The following is a 19816-nucleotide window of genomic DNA, read 5'->3' on the forward strand; positions in this document are numbered from 1 at the left end:
TTACTAAGTATTACTGTTATTACTTTCATTTACCAGGTTGAGAGGAAATCTCTTGGGGTAACCGTGTGAGATGCTGCTGAATGCCCAGACATTAGCCTGCAAGTGTTGTCAACGGTGCAGATTATCCTCCTGGAGATTCTTCACAGCATTGCACAGGTGAGTAACAGCCAGTAACTTTCATCACCCCTACTGGGTTCTGCGTGAACAGCGAACTTGGAGATGTATCGGTTTCAGTTCCAAACATCTGCCATCCTTTGTATCAAGAAGTGTTTTCTAGCTACTTCTAAATGCCCTGGTCTGAAGAAGGGTCTCGACCCGAAACATCACCTACTCCTTCTCTCCAGAGATGTTGCCTGACCCGCTGAGTTACTCCAGCATTTTGTGTCTACCTTCGGTTTCAGGGAAGTTTTTCCTTCTTTGCTGGTACCAATGTACTCCATGATCGCAATGGTCGTGGTAACCAGATGTCTGAGCTCAGTAACAAGGGCATGGAGGATTATAGGATGGAAACTCGCCCCCTGCCACTTTATTGCGAATTTTAAGAAAATGTTAAACGAAGCTCATTCTTGTTCCTTTGAGAACCTAATGTGTTGTTTCACATACTGAAACATCCATTTCACTTTTCATTGATCCATTGGGATCAGTCATCAAATGAAACCTGTGTAAAGTATGTATTCATGCTCTCTAAAGCAGTCAAGAAATGTACTTAAACCAATAAACTAAAAGATTCATTGCAGAACAAACATTATACTTTTTGGTGCAGGAATCTCTTTAAGACAAATATCATGTTCAAAAGGAACAAAGCAGTAGTTGCTGGTGTGTATCGTGGTAGACACCAGCAACCTTCTGGTTAGACCCAAAAGCACAAGACATAATGCAGTTGCCTAGAGCAAGGAATGACCTTTCACAATTCACACTCCGTGTTTCACTGAATTCATCTGGCAACTTCCAAATTCAGATTGATGGATTTTTGCTCAGCACAGATTTTGAGTTTTAGGAAACTGAGACGGGAAGGTGGAGTTATGACCTGTTCCTATGTTTCCATCTGGCTTAATAATCTTACACCAATAACGATATACTTGAATGGTTATTGGTTATTTGAACCTCTCCCATCTTACCTCTGACCTTCCCATACATTTAAAGTAGTACATTTTTATGGGCAGCACAATGGTGGAATGGTAAAGCTGCTGCCTCACAGCACCAGGGGCCAAGATTCGATATTAGCTGCGGGTGCTGTCTGTGCGGAGTTTGTACGTTCTACCTGTGACGGTGTTGGTTTTCTCTGAGTGCTCCGGTTTCTTCCCACATTCCAAACATGTGCAAGTTTGCAGGTTAATTGCAGGCTAATTGCCCCTAGTGTGTAGGATATGAAAGTGGGCTAACATAGAACCTCGATGGTCAGCACCTACTCAGTGCGACGAAGGGCTGTATCTCTAAAACTAAAATTAAGTGGGACTGGAATCTGTCGAGCAGAAAGAAAACAAAGTGCTGGAGGAACTCAGCGGGTCAGGCAGCATCTGTGTAGGCAAATGGGAAGATGACGTTTTGGGTCATGACCCGTCCTCAGGTCCCAGTTGTTCTTTCTAAACTGTCCTCGCAGTTACTATTATTATTATTATTTTGTGTCATCACACAACTTTGTCAATAGCAAGGAAATTTTAGTGCCACGTCGTTGACCTCTGCAAGATCCTTTACAGTGCATGTGTCATGCAGCACGTCACAGCTCAGGAGATGTTCCATAGTCTGAAGCCCCCGCCCGCACTTGCAGTCTGCCGCATCTTCAATATATCCCCACTTCAGCATGTTCGATTTGCTCCTCCCCATGCCTGTCTGCAGTCCGTTGAGACTGCGCCAGGTTATCCACGGCTGGTCGGAACCTGGTGGGAGTTTCTCAGAGGGGTCGATTGCCATGTGGGTGTTTTCCGGAGATTTTTCTAGTCACTCTTCCCAGAGTTTGAGCCTTCTGGACGATGCACTGCAGTCCAGGGGATGGACAGAAGAGAGGAAACCTCTGCGTGATTTCAAACGCTGAGGTAGCAAAGGGTGGTCATGTAGGGGGTGTCTTTCATCCTCTGATTGTCTGAGGCATAGAAACATAGAAAATAGGTACAGGAGGAGGCCATTCGGCCCTTTGAGCCAGCACCGCCGTTCATTGCGATCATGGCTGATCGTCCCCAATCAATAACCCGTGCCTGCCTTCTCCCTATATCCCTTGATTCCGCTAGCCCCTAGAGCTCTATCTAACTCTCTCTTAAATCCATCCAGTGATTTGGCCTCCACTGCCCTCTGTGGCAGAGAATTCCACAAATTCACAACTCTCTGGGTGAAAAGGTTTTTTCTCACCTCAGTTTTAAATGGCCTCCCCCTTATTCTAAGACTGTGGCCCCTGGTTCTGGACTCGCCCAACATTGGGAACATTTTTCTTTTTGGCGTTCGTTTTGACTGGCTACAGCTCTTCTGATTCCAGGACGTGCAATGCCAGAGAGTCGGTAGATGTTGTCAGCCTTGGTAGGTTTCATGCATCTACTGATGCAGCGACAGCTTGTGTTTAGCACAGGATCAATCTGTTAGCAGTTACTAACAAAGCAGCATTGGGCAACATCTGCCTGTACATCCTATTGCTCAATCGGGGTGTGAGGTGGCAACACGTTTTGTTGCCACTAATATCTAATATCAGAGATTGATTGCTGGTGAGCAGAAATGACACAGTGGGACCAGGTAAGTTCTACTTATCAAAATCTATTACATTTTCCTCAAATATCAGAAGAGTACTATAACTGCTTTCTGCCAATATTCTCCCATTTTCCTGAAATATTGAGAGGGGCCCCAGTCCCTCGAGCCCCTACAATCATTCAGTGCAGTCATGACCTAACTGCATTGTGACTCCATCCACATGCTTTGGCTTCAAGTCCCTCTGGTTAAAAAAGTCTATCTGTGTCAGATTTAAATTTATTGATTGTGCACACATCTGCAGCCTTTGTGGGAGACAGTTCCAAACATCTGCCATCCTTTGTATGAAGAAGTGTTTCCGAGCTACTTCTAAATTCCCTGGTCGTGATTGAGAGGCTATGTCCCCTTATTCTGGACTCCTCCCATCAGCAAAAATACTTATTTTCTTTAGCTTTCTCTTTCAAAAGCCTCCATCCACTCAGCCTTGAACTTTCTACATTCCAGGAACCATAACCATAGTTTATATATTTGTACTGCAGTATTTAACTCTTGTGGTGTCATTGGTTAACACTGCATAGACAGCAGCCACCTTCTTTACAACCTATTTTCATTTGAGGCTATGGGGAAAGGAGACCATCGCGGCTACATTTGGCCCTATTCTCCCTGATGTTTAATCTCTCACGGATGATCACGAAGCTGGGGGGCAGTGTTAGCTGTGAGGAGGATGCTAGGAGGCTGCAAGGTGACTTGGATAGGTTAGGTGAGTGGGCAAATGCATGGCAGATGCAGTATAATGTGGATAAATGTGAGGTTATCCACTTTGGTGGCAAGAACAGGAAAGCAGACTATTATCTGAATGGTGGCTGATTAGGAAAAGGGGAGATGCAACGAGACCTGGGTGTCATGGTACACCAGTCATTGAAAGTAGGCATGCAGGTGCAGCAGGCAGTGAAGAAAGCGAATGCTATGTTGGCATTCATAGCGAGCGGATTTGAGTATAGGAGCAGGGAGGTTCTGCTGCAGTTGTACAGGGCATTGGTGAGACCACACCTGGAGTATTGCGTACAGTTTTGGTCTCCTAATCTGAGGAAAGACATTCTTGCCACAGAGGGAGTACAGAGAAGGTTCACCAGATTGATTCCTGGGATGGCAGGACTTTCATATGAAGAAAGACTGGATAGACTCGGCTTGTACTCGCTGGAATTTAGAAGATTGAGGGGGGATCTTATAGAAACTTACAAAATTCTTAAGGGGTTGGACAGGCTAGATGCAGGAAGATTGTTCCCGATGTTGGGGAAGTCTAGAACAAGGGGTCACAGTTTAAGGATAAGGGGGAAGTCTTTTAGGACCGAGATGAGAAAGTTTTTTTTTCACACAGAGAGTGGTGAATCTGTTTAATTCTCTGCCACAGAAGGTAGTTGAGGCCAGTTCATTGGCTATATTTAAGAGGGAGTTAGATGTGGCCTTTGTGGGTAAAGGGATCAGGAGGTATGGAGAGAAGGCAGGTACAGGATACTGAGTTGGATGATCAGCCATGATCATATTGAATGGCGGTGCAGGCTCGAAGGGCCGAATGGCCTACTCCTGCACCTATTTTCTATGTTTCTATGTTTCTATGTTTCTATCACCGGGCAGTGAATGAGAACAATAAGCCTCATCTCTGTCACTAAGTGCAAGCTGAGCCATGGTGCCTTTCCCAGCGGCTGCCCAATTGAGATGAACCAAGTTAACATTGACCAGGAATCCAAACTGGATCCTCTAATCTACGAGCTGTGTATCTGTACTCCGATGTTTCTATAGCAACTGGAATAATATGTTTATACTGCAAGAAAACTGAAGAGTTTTGTGATTAAATTGTTATGGAGTGATGAAGTTCATAATTTCTACCTAGAATCTCTTTCCAAGTTCTGTAAAACAAAAGTCCTGTAAACATTATGATTTCATGGCCTTGTGCTCCCTGCAGATGAAACTGGAGGTCATCTGCTCCAAGATTTTGGACAAACTACCTTGTAATCAATAAGAGATGGTCAAGGGAAGACGTCCGTAGGTCACATAACGAGGAATATGCCCCGATCTCTATCAATGGGGACAGTGTGGAGAGAGTGTCTAGCTTCAAGTTTCTGGGCACTCACATTTCGGAGGACCTAACATGGTCCAATAACACTGCTGCGCTGGTCAAGAAGGCACAGCAACGACTGTTCTACCTAAGAACAATGAAAACGTCTGGTCTACCCCAACAGCTGCTGATGACATTCTACCTCTGCACCATAGAGAGCATCCTAACGCATGGTATCCCTGTGTGGTACCTCAGCTGCACTGAGGCAGAAAGGAAAGGTCTTCAGCGGGTAGTCCATAGAGCTCAGAGGACCATCGGAACACAGCTACCAGACTTGGAAGGCATCTACAACACATGATGCCTCAGAAAAGCCACCAGCATCCACAAAGACTCTTCACACCCCTGCAACAGTCTGTTCGAACTCCTTCCATCGGGCAGACGATACAAGGCATTCTACGCCCGCACCTCCAGACTCAGGAACAGCTTTATCCCTAGGCCCATAGCTGCTATGAACCGGTCCTGCTGAGCCGGATGGTCACATCGCACAGTGATCCGGCACAGATCTACTTGCACTTTATTCTGTCTTAAAACTGTCACAATTTGTTTCGTTGGGTTGCTGTTGTTTAAATTAATTAAATTATTGCATCGTATGGGAGGCGCATTCCTAATCTCGTTGTACCCCTGTACAATGACAATAAAGATATATTGTATTGTATTGTATTAATGGTCCCAGATGTTTCCTTTTCATGTATGAAAGAAAGCACTTGGTCCCTCTGTCACGCCAATAAAACACAAAGATAAGAGTTACAAGGAACTGCAGATGCTGGTTTGCCAAAAAAAGGCACAAAATGCGGGAGTAACTCAGAGGGTCAGTCAGCATTTCTGGAGAACATGGATAGGTGATGTTTTGGCTCGGGACCCTTCTGCAGACAGATTGTGCTTTGGGGGAGGGGGAATAGAAAGCTGGAAGAGAGGCGGGGCAGGACAAAGCCTAGTAAGTGACTGCTGGATACAGGTGAGCGGGGGTTTGATAGGCAGATGATTGGATAAAGGATAGATATATAAGGACAGGTGGTATGAGATAAGGATATAAGAGGAATGAATTGTGAAGCTCGAGAAAGGAATATAGGTGAATGGAGAGAGGGAAGATGAAAAATGAGCGCGGGTGCAGCAGAGTTGGTTTGAGGATCACACCCTCAATGTACTCATTTGCGAGGTGCCCAACATTTCGCCTGCGTCCATGTTGCAGCAGTTAGAATAACCCAATATCAGCCCAGGTAACTTGTCTTCCAATTTGCCTAGGTTCAGCAGTACCACACACTACGCTGTCCTTGGAATCAAACCAGATGCCACACTGGAAGAGATCAAGAAGGCTTTCCTGGAACAGTCAAAGAAGGTAGGGAGAGCTTGCATTTTATCTTGCGTGCAGTGCATGTTCCTCACAATTCATGGTGGCACATTTAATGACCCAAGACAAGTTCTTAACTCGGAACCTGCAATGCACAAACAAGCTGCGGACTCTTAATTAGATTTATTTTTATTTTTAGAGATACAGCATGGAAACAGGCCCTTTGGCCCACTGAGTCCGCACTGATCAGCGATCCCCGCACATTAACACTATCCCACACGAGGAAAAACGTTCACATTTATACCAAGCCAATTAACTTACAAACCTGCGTAGGAAAAGATGCTGCCTGTCCCGCTGTGTTACTCCAGCATTTTGTGTCTAACTTACAAACCTGTACGTCTTTGGAATGTGAGGAAACCGGAGTTCTCGGAGAAAACCCACGCAGGTCACGGGGAAGAACATGCAACCTCATACAGACAATAAGCCGTAGCCGAGATTGAACCTGCGTGTCCGGTGCTGCAAGTGCTGTAAGGCAGCAGCTGTACCGTTGCGCCACCATCTGACCACCTGTCCTAATATCTCCGTCTGTGGCATGGGGGTGATTTTTTTTAGATTTAGAGATACAGCGCGGAAACAGGCTCTTCGGCCCACCGGGTCCGCGCCACCCAGCGATCCCCGCACATTAACACGATCCTACACACACTAGGGACAATTTTTACATTTGCCCAGCCAATTAACCTACATACCTGTACGTCTTTGGAGTGTGGGAGGAAACCGAAGATCTCGGAGAAAACCCACGCAGGTCACGGGGAGAACGTACAAACTCCGTACAGACGGCGCCCGTAGTCAGGATCGAACCTGAGTCTCCGGCGGTGCATTCGCTGTAAGGCAGCAACTCTACCGCTGCGCCACCGTGCAGCGATGATATTTCATGATAATCGCTGCTTTGCAGCAATCTGAGATATGTTGCTATGTTGTAGATCCGCTCGAACACTTTGGCCATTAGAAGGTTAATAATTATGTTGACATCTCAAATAGTGTCAACTTTACTGCTCTTGGCATCTCCAACTTTGAAGTGCTTCTTTGGGAACAGCTCCATCAATTGAATGAGCAAGATTTCGCTGTACTGCAGCAATAAACAAACAAGGAACTCTATGTAGGTTGGGGGGATTTAATTGTCAATGTTGAGACTTTGCATCAGTTCTAACGCTCTATACAACTGACATCCTGCTGTACAGTACCATGTAAAATAACAAGCTCTCCACATACTTGGATCTTAGATCCAATTGCTTCACTGGCAGGCCCTTTACAGTATTCCTTAATCAACTAGTGTAGGGGAAAAAAACTGCAGATGCTGGTTTAAATCGAAAGTAGACACAAAATGCTGGAGTAACTCAGTGGGTAAGGCAGCATCTCAGGAAGGAATGGGTGACGTTTCGGGTCGAGACCCTTCTTCAGACTTAATCAACTGTTTTTCTCCCATCACCTAAATTGCTTCTTAGTTACCTGAGACCATGTCTTGATATTTCTTGCATTCGATTGTTTTAAAGATGTGCATAGCAGTAGAGTTGCTGTCTTACAGCGCCTGAGAGCCGGGTTCGATCCTGACTACAGGTGCTGCCAGTGCGGAGATTGTACGTTCTCTCTTTGACTGTGTGGGTTTTCTCCGGGTAAATCACTTTCCTCCCACATTCCAGGGATGTGCGGATTTGTAGGTTAATTGGCTTCTGTAAATTGTCCCTAGTGTGTAGGATAGATCAGCTGTATGGGAGATTGCTGGACAGCGTGGATTCGGTGCGCCAAGGGGCCTGTTTCCGCACTGTATCTTTAAAACTAAATTAAAACTATTCTCCCAAGTAGTCTAAGGGTATTTTCTCTCCCGTACCAAATGAATTGATTTCATTGGCACCCTTTCTTCAGCTGCCTGGACCGTACCTTTGAAGTCTCCTCCCAAATCTTCTCAACCTCTTTCTAAGATGTTTCTTTCAAATCTTCCTCTTAGCTAAATTCTTGTTTGCCTGTATCTCGATATCTCCGTTTATTGTTGGGTGTTATAATTTGTCTGATAATGCTCCTTGTTTGAATAATTGACCACATTAAAATCATTGTATATCATGTTGATATTGAAATTAAGATGAGCCTGCAGGTGTGGCAAACAGAAGCTCTGGTGTACAGTGGATCTCAAGATGTAAATCTGGACTCATGAGTCCTGCTCCGCCTACGCAGTGATCTTGGCTGGATTACTGCTGTTGCCACACAGTAAAATGGAGACACAAGAAACTGCAAGCGCTGGACTCTGGAGCAAAAAACGAAGTACTGGTGGAACTCAGCAGGTCAGGCAACATCTGGGCAGGGAATGGACAGATGACGGTTAGGACTCTTTGTCAGACCGAAGAAGGGTCCCGACCTATGATATCGCCCATCCATTTCCACCACAGGTGCTGCCTGAGTTCCTCCAGCACATTGTTTAATGCAACGTGGAAATTATTTATCCTCAAAAGGGAGGAATTCACAATACCGCTGTTAATCTGTTGGCTGTTTTGCAGTGGTGTCAGCGAAGATGTAGTACAGGTTGCCTGTCATCATGCTTTCTCTTTCTTGGAAAGAGATCATAGGAAACTTGCTGAAATGATACCAAGTATAAGAGAGTTCAGTTGTGAGAAGAGACTTCGCTTGTTTAGTTTAGTTTAGTTTAGAGATACAGCGCAGAAACAGGCCCTTCGGCACACCGGGTCCGCGCCGACCAGCGATCCCCGCATATTAACACTATCCTATACCCACTAGGGACAATTTGTTTTTACATGTACCAAGCCAATTAGCCTACATACCTGTACGTCTTTGGAGTGTGGGAGGAAACCGAAGATCTTGGAGAAAACCCACGCAGGTCACGGGGAGAAAGTACAAACTCCGTACAAATAGCACCCGTAGTCGGGATCGAACCCGGGTCTCCGGCGCTGCATTCGCTGTCAGGCGGCAACTCTACCGCTGCACCACCGTGCCACCCCTGTTCTAAATAGAGGAACTAGGGATCATATTGCTTTGATAGCATGGATGAAGAGAATTATACATAGATACACCAGAATATTCGCAATAACCATAGATTAAAGACAGTTGGTAAATGAGTCAGGGAGCAGATGAGGAGACCTTAACCTTGTTAAGTAGTTGTGATCCAGGAAGCACTGTCTGAAAATGTGGCAGAAGCAGATTCCATCGTAACTTACAGGAGAAACATCCAGAACAACTATGGATGTACACCGAACAGCCAAAACATTATGACCCCTGACAGGCGAAGTGAATTACATTGATTATCTTGTTACAATGCTACCTGTCAAGGGGTGGGATATATTAGGCAGCAAGTGAACAGTCAGTTCTTGAAGTTGATGTGTTGGATGCAGAAGAAATGGGCAGGAGTAAAGACCTGAGCGACTTTGACAAGGGCCAAATTGTTACGGCCAGACGACTGGGTCAGAGCATCTCTGAAACAGCAAGGCTTGTGGGGTGCTCCCGGTCAGCAGTGGTGAGTACCCACCGACAGTGGTCGGAGGAGGGACAAACCACAAACCGGCGACAGACAGGGTGTTGGGCGCCCAAGGCTCATCGATGCGCGAGGGCAACGAAGGCTATCCCGCCTGGTCCACTGTGGCACAAGTAACAGAAAATGTTAATGGTGGTCACGGGAGGAATGTGGCCCAATACACAGTGCATCGCACCCTGCTGCATATGGGGCTGCACACGGAGGACCAACAGCATATTAGGCAGGTGGTCATAATGTTTTGGCTGATCAGGTCATGATGTTTTGGGTGATCGGTGTACATAGCAATAGGGAAAGAGCAGGGTAGAGGAGGCAATTAGATCACTGACAAAGAGGCAACATAGAATCTGTGGCTGAATAGACCGTGTTGTTTGATTCGATCTGAAATACATAAAGGAAGGCACTATTTATGGTGTCACGTGGGTAGGCAAGTGTCAGCAGAAGTCAAGCACTTCCTTGAGGACAAACCAAGGATGTAACCCGGGATGTCACTGCATTTTTCTCAGAGAATGATGATCGAAGTTGACTGCACGGCCTGGAGAGTGACCTCCAACATGTCTCCTTGGGGATGGGAAGGGGACTGCAGAGGCATAATGCACTAATAAACATACTCCCTCAGTGCACAGAGGAATCACCATGAAGTATGAGCCTCTCCATATCCGGTCCCTGTAAGTGAAATGCCACTGGGATCGTAAAGCCAGCCCCAACATGCTTTTTCATAAACGGTGCAAGGCAGTAGTGTGTTCTTTTAGATGGCAGCGTAAAATGGTTGACCTTTTCAAGGTTTACCCATAAAGGTATATTTCACTCCCAATTATCCTTCATTCCACTTGGACTGCAAACGAGCATTGAATAAATTACACCCAGTCAGTACCGACAATAAATGTGAAATGATGCACATTGGTAGAGGGAATAAGGAAGTCACAGAACATAAGAGTCTGAAGTGGGGGTTGGGGAGGAATGGAGTGGAGGTCATGGCTCAGAGGGATTCAGAACTGCAGATGTACAAATCCCTCCAGTTAAGGCCAGTTTTAAAAACGGCAACCTATTTTTTCATTCTAGGGGAACAGATCCAAAAGCATAGAAATTGTGTTAAACTTGTAGATTTTTGGTTAGACCACACTGGTGGACCTACCCAGTTATTATTTCCCCGGTACATTAAGAAAACTGGAGAGAAAAAAGACATGCACATAACCAAAACCACAAGGGTTACAAGAATGATCCCAGGAATGAGTAGTTTAACCTATGATGAGCGTTTGTCGGCACTGGGCCTGTACTCGCTGGAGTTTAGAAGAATGAGGGGGGGGGGACCTCATAGAAACGTACAGAATAGTGAAAGGCCCGGAGAGAGTGGATGTGGAGAGGATGTTTCCACTAGTGGGAGAGTCTAGGACTAGAGGTCATAGCCTAAGAATTAAAGGACGTTCTTTTAGGAAGGAGTTGAGGAGAAATTTCTTTAGTCAGAGGGTGGTGAATTTGTGAAATCCTTTGCCACAGAAGGCTGTGGAGGCCAAGTCAGTGGATAGATTTAAGGCAGCGATAGATAGATTCTTGATTAGTACAGGTGTCACAGGTTAAGGGGAGAAGGCAGGAAAATGGAGTTAGGAGGGAGAGATAGATCAGCCATGATTGATTGGTGGAGTAGACCTGAAGGGTCGAATGGCCTAATTCTATTCCATTCATTTAGGACCTTATGACCTCTCAGGAAAAAAACGGAACAGTGGATATTTTCGTCCAGGAAAGGAAAGGCAGAAAGGGGTGACCAAAGATGTTTTTTTTATTTGATGCAGAGGCGGTGTTTCCACTTTTGGGGAGACCAGAACGAGAGGCCAAAGATGCAACACAATCAGAAACAAATCCAGAAAGAAATCAGATGAAATTTCATTCTCCAGAGAATGTGAAAGTCTCCCACAGGGCGTGGTGGAGGTGAATGTAGAAGGGCGAAAGGAGCATTAATGGGAAACCAGAAAAATGTGAGGGGAAAAAGATACAAGTAAGCTGATGTGTGAGTCGTTGGAAGGAGGTTCTTGGGAGCATGACCACCAATAATCTTTTTGGGCAGAATGGCCCGTCTAGGTGCGGTATAATCAGGGTTAAAAGGATGAAAAGCCCTGGAGAAACACCAGGCCAGTTGGCATCAGATATTATCAGACTTATGGAGAGTAGAGGCTTTGTTCAGACTTGTCTTGGGAGGAACTTGGATCTAAATATTGTTTTTATTTCTCCTTGTACATTGACTAACGTGCAAGCATAGAGTAGGAAAAAAAACTGTAGATGCTGGTTAAAATCGAAGGTAGACACAAAATGCTGGAGTAACTCAGTGGGACAGGCAGCATCTTGGGAGAGAAGGAATGGGTGACGTTTCGGGTCGAGGCCCTTCTGACGATTCGGGTCGAGACCCTTCTTCAGACTGAAGAAGGGCCTCGACCCGAAATGTCACCCATTCCTTCTCTCCCGTGTAAGCATAGAGTCCTGCTGCGGAGAAGGCCATTCAACCCTCCGAGCTTGTGCCAGCTCTTTGAAACAGCAATTTGTTTCACTTTCTCCAACCCCTTTTCTCACATCTCTACAGCTCCTACAGATCTATAACCTTTCGAACCTTACTATTGAATTTGATTGTGTGGATCTTCAGATTACTACAGCTTAGTTCTTTTTCACAATAAAAAAAATCTCCTTTAGATTTAGATTTAGATTTAGAGATACAGCGCGGAAACAGGCCCTTCGTCCCATCGGGTCCGCGCCGCCCAGCGATCCCCGCACATTAACACTATCCTACACACACAAGGGACAATTTTTACATTTGCCCAGCCAATTAACCTACATACCTATACGTCTTTGGAGGGTGGGAGGAAACCGAAGATCTTGGAGAAAACCCACGCAGGTCACGGGGAGAACGTACAAACTCCGTACAGACGGCGCCCGTAGTCAGGATGGAACCTGAGTCTCCGGCGCTGCATTCGCTGTAAGGCGGCAACTCTACCGCTGCGCCACCGTGCCGCCCTCGTGTACCCCTGGTCCTTCTGACAATCATTTTAAATCGGTGTCAACGCTCCCGGCAGCGGTAGCGTCTTTGTGTTTCAAGCAATTGTGAGGGTTAATTTTTCAACTAGTTGTGTGCTTTTTTTATTAATATTTATCCAACATCTCAGTGACTAAATTCAAGTTTGATTGAAAACAGAAATAATGGGAGTTTAACATCTCTTTCTAAACTTAAATCTCGTCTGCTCTTCCTCCCTTGTTACTGTCAAACCTTTTTGGATCACAGTGAAACTTCACGCTGAGGAAAATGGAGATTAGAGTAGACAGGGGAGCCCTCCAGGGTATACCATTTACAACAGAGGGAGTTGGGGTTAGATTTACACAGCAATATCTAAATTACACCCAGTCCATTACAATGTAATACTTTTTTTTACTGGAATAACTGTGTGCAGTGACATATGCATCAATGTGCAAGCAATTAATTACAGTTTGCTTGTAAATAATTCCCTTTGCATGAGGCAGAAGGGCGTAAGGCAATGCACTTTCTGAGCTGCATTGCCAATGTGACAGAATTTATTCTTTTTCTCGTGGAGGATCCTTGCTAATTGGAGCCAACATTTAGTGTTCAGAGGTGGCCCTGTCTGTTACTCAGGAAGTAATGGAAGTGAAAGCACTTGCAAATATTCTGTAGGATTGCATTGTATGTATGTAAAAAAGCTGTGGTACGGTGTGGTGGGGATAAAGGAACGTCGAAGGTTCTGAACCCAGCTGGTAGGAACAACCGCAAGGAGTTCTGCATTGCACTGGGGGGTGAATATTGATGTCACCATGTCTGCTTATGAGACATCAGCACCGCCTAAAGCTAATAGATTAGAGTCGCCATTGACTACGGTGAACAGGAGTTCATGACCAAATGCACAGTCATCTCTGAATAAAATTGGGATTGAGGGGGGAGGTAAAAGGACAGATGTTGCAACTCCTGCAGTTGCAGGGGAAAGTACCCGGGGAGGGGGTGGTTTGGGTGGGAAGGGACGAGTGGACCAGGGGGTTTCGGCGGGAACGCAGAAAGGGGTGGAGAGGGGAAGATGTGGCCAGTAGTGGGATCCCATTGTAGGTGGCGGAAATGTTGGAGGATAATTTGTTGAATGCTTCAAAGGTGGTTGATTTGCTATAAAGTGTTTTGGACCATCTTGAAGTCCTGAAAATCGTGACATGAATGCAAGTACACTTTGGGGGTCAGTTAAGTGATATCTGACAATTCAGTGATATCTAACAACTCAAGAGGTGAAATACACTGTCCAGCAAAATGGTTTAATATTGAGTGTCTGTTTTCCTTTGTAAATTAATGATTAATATTAATAATTGTCTCCTGACTCTTGTCAGTTGTCAGGGGCCACAGTTTAAGAATAAGGGGTAGCCATTTAGAACTGAGATGAGGAAAAACTTTTTCAGTTAGAAAGTTGTGAATCTGTGGAATTCTCTGCCTCAGAAGGCAGTGGAGGCCAATTCTCTGAATGCATTCAAGAGAGAGCTAGGTAGCGCTCTTAAGGGTAGCGGAGTCAGGGGGTATGGGGAGAAGGCAGGAACGGGGTACTGATTGAGAATGATCAGCCATGATCACATTGAAAGGCGGTGCTGGCTCGAAGGGCCGAATGGCCTCCTCCTGCACCTATTGTCTATTGTCTATTGTACACAGGAGCTTCTGAGCAGTGAGTGTTGCTAAATTCACAGTAGAGGAAAATTATCTAACCCAGTGTTTGCATCTGCACTTTCATTAGGAACCCTTTGTGACTTTATATTTTCTTCCTCATCTCACCGGCAAATTCTGCAAAGAATTACACAGAATTTGCTGTCCGTAAATAGAACCCTCGTACCATCTCCTTGCCACTTTGTGTTCCTCAAGAGCTTCCTTTTACACTCTCAGCATAACTATAAAATTCCATTGAGCATTTAACATAGAACACGACAGCACAGGAACGGGCCCTTCACCCCACAATGTTTGCACCGAACATGACACCAAGTTAAACTGATCTCATCTGCCTGCACATGATCCCTATTCCTCTATTCTTCGCACTCAAAGCCCCTTAAACACCACTATCCTTCCAAGCCCCCACCACTCTCGGTGTAATAAAACTCACCCCGTACATCTCCATTAAACTTTGCTCCACTCAACTTATAGATATGCCGTCCAATCTTTGACATTTCTATCCTGGGGGATAGACTGTCTACCTCTTATAATTTTATATGCTTCCGTCAAGTCTCCCCTCAACATTTCAGAGAGAATAAGCCAAGTTTCTCCTACCTATCCTTGTAGCTGAAGCCAGGCAGCATTCTGGTAAACCTCCTCTGCACCCTCTGCAAGTCCTCCAAATCCTTATTCCTGTAATGGAGCGAGCATAATTGCACGCAATACTCCAAATGCGGCCTAACCAAAGTCTTGTAGAGTTGCATCCTGAGATCCTGAGAGCGATGCCGCCTGGAGCTACGCTTCTGGTGGGGTCACCCATGGCGGTAAGGTCGAGGGGGAGGTCCCTGACAACGACCAATCCAACCAAGACCTCAACGGTGGAACAGGCGGAGGATGATGGCTGACTTTAGTGGAGCGTCACAACGGCTGGGAAGGCGGATGGATGAAGGTTGCAGCAGAAAAGGGTCCCCGGTCGTCTTGGACTCCATGCCACTGAATCCTGAGCCAGATATGTCAAGGACCGTGTGGTGGCTGTCTGTGCACCAGTCTCCCCACGTTAAACAAAGTCACGCACGGGCGTCCGACCCTATGGAGAGGACAGTCACACTCGCTTCGAGTGACCGCCGATGATGATGATCATAAAGCAAGCTTTCTTTTACAATCATCTACTATATTTTCCTTAATTACTTGCTGCGGTACTGGAGTCTCCATTCTAACTCCTCTATGAATATAAAACAATTCTCTTGAATTCCTCACTGAATTAATTGGGACTATTTTGTATTTATGACCTCCAGGTTTTATTCTCACCCCACACACCATCTACCCTGCAGAAGGCCTTCATAAATTTAAAGACCATTGTGTCTCTCTATCCATTTTTTTAAATGTACGGAAAGTTGTGGAGTTATGCAGGATGGAAACAGCCACTTCGACCCAACTCATCTATATCAATCAAGATGTCCCTCTGAACTAGCACAGTTTGCCTGCATTTGATTATAGATTCTTTTTAGAGATACAGCGCGGAAACAGGCCCTTTGACCCACCGAATCCGCGCCGCCCAGCGATCCCCGCTCATTAACACTATCCTACACACGCTAGGGCCAATTTTTACATTTACCCAGTCAATTAACCTACATACCTGTACGTATTTGGCCCATCGAAATACTAAAACTCTCGTTTGCTTGTTTGTTTGTTCCTGAACTACAGCCAAAATGGTACACGATAGCGCGACAATTTTAGGCCCACCTTACCCACCGTCATCCCTTTTGTGCTAATGGAAGAAGTTTCATTGAAATCGGTGTTATATTTTTTAAGTTATTCACATTTTAAAGTTTAAATCTATCTCCTAGGGAGGGAGCGGGGGAGGGAGGATAAGAGGGGGTTGAGGGGGATGGAGTGGGGGGGGGGGAGGGGAGGAGGGAGGGGGAGGGAGGGGGCGAGGGGGGGGAGGGGAGGGGTGGAGGGGGAGGAGAGGGTGATGCACCAATGCAGGAGAGGCTTGGGCCCAACCAGTCGAGTTGGTCTAGTATCCCACTAAACCTTTTCTAATCATGTACTTATCCAAACGTTTTCTAAACCTTGTACAGGTGCTCCTCAGCTTACGATGGGGTTCTGTTCCAAGAAACCCATCGCAAACCGAAAATATTGTAAGTCGCAATGCATTTAATACACCTGATCACGTGGCCGGAAGCGAGCGGCAGCTCACCATGGGTCGCTGCCGTTTGCCCCATCGCAAGTCGAAGCATCGTAAGCCGGGGAGCACCTGTAATTGTACCTCTGGCTCCCTGCAGCTTCTTCTGGTCTATTGTGAGCAAAAGATTTGTAGCACTTCTGAACACTTGTGGCTGAATGAAGGTCCTTAATACTGACTGGGGATGGCACCTTTTCCAATACCATGGCTGTTCACATGGTTAGACCATCAAAGACAGACACAAAAAGCTGGAGTAACTCAGCGGGACAGGCAGCATCTCTGGAGAGAAGGAATGGCTGAAGTTTCGGGTCGAGACCCTTCTTCAGACCCGACCCGAAACGTCACCCATTCCTTCTCTCCAGAGATGCTGCCTGTCCCGCTGAGCTACTGTAGTTTTTTGTGTCTATTGTCAGTTTGAACCAGCGTCTACAGTTCCTTCCTACACGTTAAACCATCAAAATCTGTTTTAGTACGGATGAATTGTATTTTATACCAAGAGCCTAGCTTTTCTGCAAACTGCATCTTTTAGTTAGTTGGCTAATAGTGAGCTGTAAAATGTAACGTTCGTTGTGTTTACCTACTGTATAATAACAGTTCCGTCCTGATAATCACATAACTGGCTTGCTGAGGAATGTTTTGCTTGGAACAGGTCTACTATAAACGCCAGATAAAAATGACCAATTTGCAAATCTTTGTATTACAAATCGTTTAATCAATCATCATTCTGTCTAAACAGAAAATATTCTGCCGAATGTGACATTTTACACAGAAGAGATTAAAAAACCTTTCCCTATATCAGGCTGTCACTAAGTAACATTAGGCAGCAGGTTGGGGTTTGATTTGCTGAGTTTTGCAATGGGAAGAAAAATGGACAATTAGGAAATAATTGATATTGGGATCAGTGGTCGACACAGTGAAATGAAATGGACTACGCTCCAAGGGGAATTGGTACCATGGGAAAGAGCTTGCATATCTGTGGTATAAGAAAATAACTGCAGATGCTGGTACAAATCGATTTATTCACAAAATGCTGGAGTAACTCAGCAGGTCAGGCAGCATCTCAGGAGAGAAGGAATGGGTAACATTTCGGGTCGAGACCCTTCTTCAGACTGAAGAAGGGTCTCGACCCGAAACGTCACCCATTCCTTCTCTCCTGAGATGCTGCTTGACCTGCTGAGTTACTCCAGCATTTTGTGAATAGCTGCCGGAGGAGGTACTTGAGGCAGGAACTATCACAACGTTTAAGAAGCAATTGGACAGTTACATGGATAGGACAGATTTAGAGGGATACGGGCCAAACACAGGCAAGTGGGGCTAGTGTAGATGGGACATTGTTGGTCGGTGTGGGCAAGTTGGGCCGAAGGGCCTGTGGCCACGCGGTCTCACTCTAGCTGGAGAAATGAAGCTGGAACAGAAGAATGGAGTTGTGCTGGCAATAATCAGCAGGCAAAGATTGTCTGGACAATTCCTATTGCTATTTCTTATTTGTGCCGAGAAGAAGATATGAAAGGATTTGAAACTAAGACAAAGAGATACAGCAAAATGCTGGAGGAACTCGCAGGTCAGACTGCACAAAATTCCAGCAACTGCAGTTCCTTTCGTGTCCACACAAAAATATACAGTATGAGTTACAATACAATACAATACAATATATCTTTATTGGCATTGTACAGGGAGGGGTACAACGAGATTGTGTAAGAAGGAACTGCGAATGCTAGTAGAATGAGTTTCCTGGCTACATAAAGCCAGTTGGAAGAGGGAGAGTACAGTGCCCAAGGTTGGTGGGACTGTGGGGTGAAGGATAAAATCACCGTTTTGGGGGATTTGCTATGGAAGAGGCAATGTTTGCAAAATCCCTCATCAAGAATTTCCAACGCAAAGAGACTGATGTAAAGTGTAATTGGGCAGAGACAGAGAATGTGTCTACTCCTGGTGCTGGCCAAGGCCTTGGAGAGGGCAGATGAGATTTACTGGAACATTGACAGGGATAGGGAGTGTAGTTAATAAGAAGCTGGGTTGATCTGTTTTAAAGCGGAGATTAAACGGAGAAACTGTGGGGTTTAATAAATTAGGAGAAACTCCTAATCCGTCAGCAGAAAACTTGGCAGCCAGTGGACTCAGAGTTAAATGAATCAGAGGGAGGGGAATAAGGACAATTTTCTTGTACAGCAAGTTATTTGAATGCACTGCCTGAACAAATAATAGAAGCTGATTTGTGGTAGATTAAAAATGGAATAGGATAAATAGTTGGATGGCAAAAATTTGGGGAAATAGTAGAATCTATTATTAGAAGTAAAAGTAGAATCCAGTATATGAGTACACAAAAATGTGTCTTCTGTATATGTTTTTATGGTAGACACAAAATGCTGGAGTAACTCAGCAGGTAAGGCAGCATCTCGAGAGAGAGAAGGAATGTGTGACGTTAAGGGTCGAGACCCTTCTTCAGACAGATCAGTCTGATAACTAACTACCGGTCATATAACTAACTACCGGTGTAGCCCCTCCTCAACCGGAAGTGCCGGCACCTCCCTAGCTGATGACTTGAACTCCTATGCACGATTCGAGACGGGCAACATTACCCCTAGCTCACCGTCTAAAAACAACACCGCCAGCGTGCTGGCTAGCGAGGCTGGAGGGGGATCCACCGCTGGGGATGTGCACACATTCTCGGTGTCCGAGCACGACGTGAGGAGGGCTTTGACGCGTGTGAACACGAGGAAAGCTGTAGGCCCAGATGGTATATCTGGGCGAGTACTAAAGTCTTGTGCCACTCAGCTTGCTCCAGTGCTCACCACAATATTCAACCTCTCCTTGGCCAAGTCCGTGGTCCCTGCATGCTTCAAAAGATCCATCATCGTACCAGTGCAAAAGAATGCCTCTCCAGCTTGTTTGAATGACTACCGACCGGTGGCCCTCACCTCGGTGGTCATGAAATGCTTCGAGAGGCTGATCAAGAACCACATCTGTGCCTTCCTCCCTCGCAATATGGACCCACTGCAGTTCGCATACCATCCGAACAAATCCAAGGATGATGCGGTCTCCCAGGTTCTGCACACCGCTCTCTCTCATCTTGACAGACAGAAGGGGGGCTATGTGAGGATGCTGTTCATTGATTTTAGTTCAGCTTTCAATACAATAGTCCCCACCAGACTTGCTGAGAAGCTGCTGAAACTGGGGCTTAACACTCCAATGTGTGCCTGGGTCCTGGACTTTCTCACCGTCAGGCCCCAAGTGGTCAAGATGGGGAGACATACTTCTAACCCCCTCACCCTGAACACAGGATCCCCCCAGGGTTGCGTCCTTAGCCCCTCACTGTACTCCCTGTACACACATGACTGTGTGGCCAGGTTCAGCTC

The 19816-nt window shown here is 45.8% G+C and overlaps 1 protein-coding gene across 1 annotated transcript in view; it reads left to right on the top strand.

Annotated features, from left to right (window-relative positions):
* Positions 1–19816, top strand: part of dnajc4 (DnaJ (Hsp40) homolog, subfamily C, member 4) — a 189426-nt gene that overhangs the window by 8415 nt on the left and 161195 nt on the right. The window contains exons 2-3 of the mRNA XM_078427914.1: positions 37–156; positions 6029–6122. Of these exons, the coding sequence (XP_078284040.1) occupies positions 71–156; positions 6029–6122 (180 nt within the window). The 5' untranslated portion in view covers positions 37–70. The remainder of the gene's footprint in view (positions 1–36; positions 157–6028; positions 6123–19816) is intronic.

The sequence above is a fragment of the Rhinoraja longicauda genome, chromosome 34, assembly GCF_053455715.1.
Source record: "Rhinoraja longicauda isolate Sanriku21f chromosome 34, sRhiLon1.1, whole genome shotgun sequence".
NCBI lineage: Eukaryota > Metazoa > Chordata > Chondrichthyes > Rajiformes > Arhynchobatidae > Rhinoraja > Rhinoraja longicauda.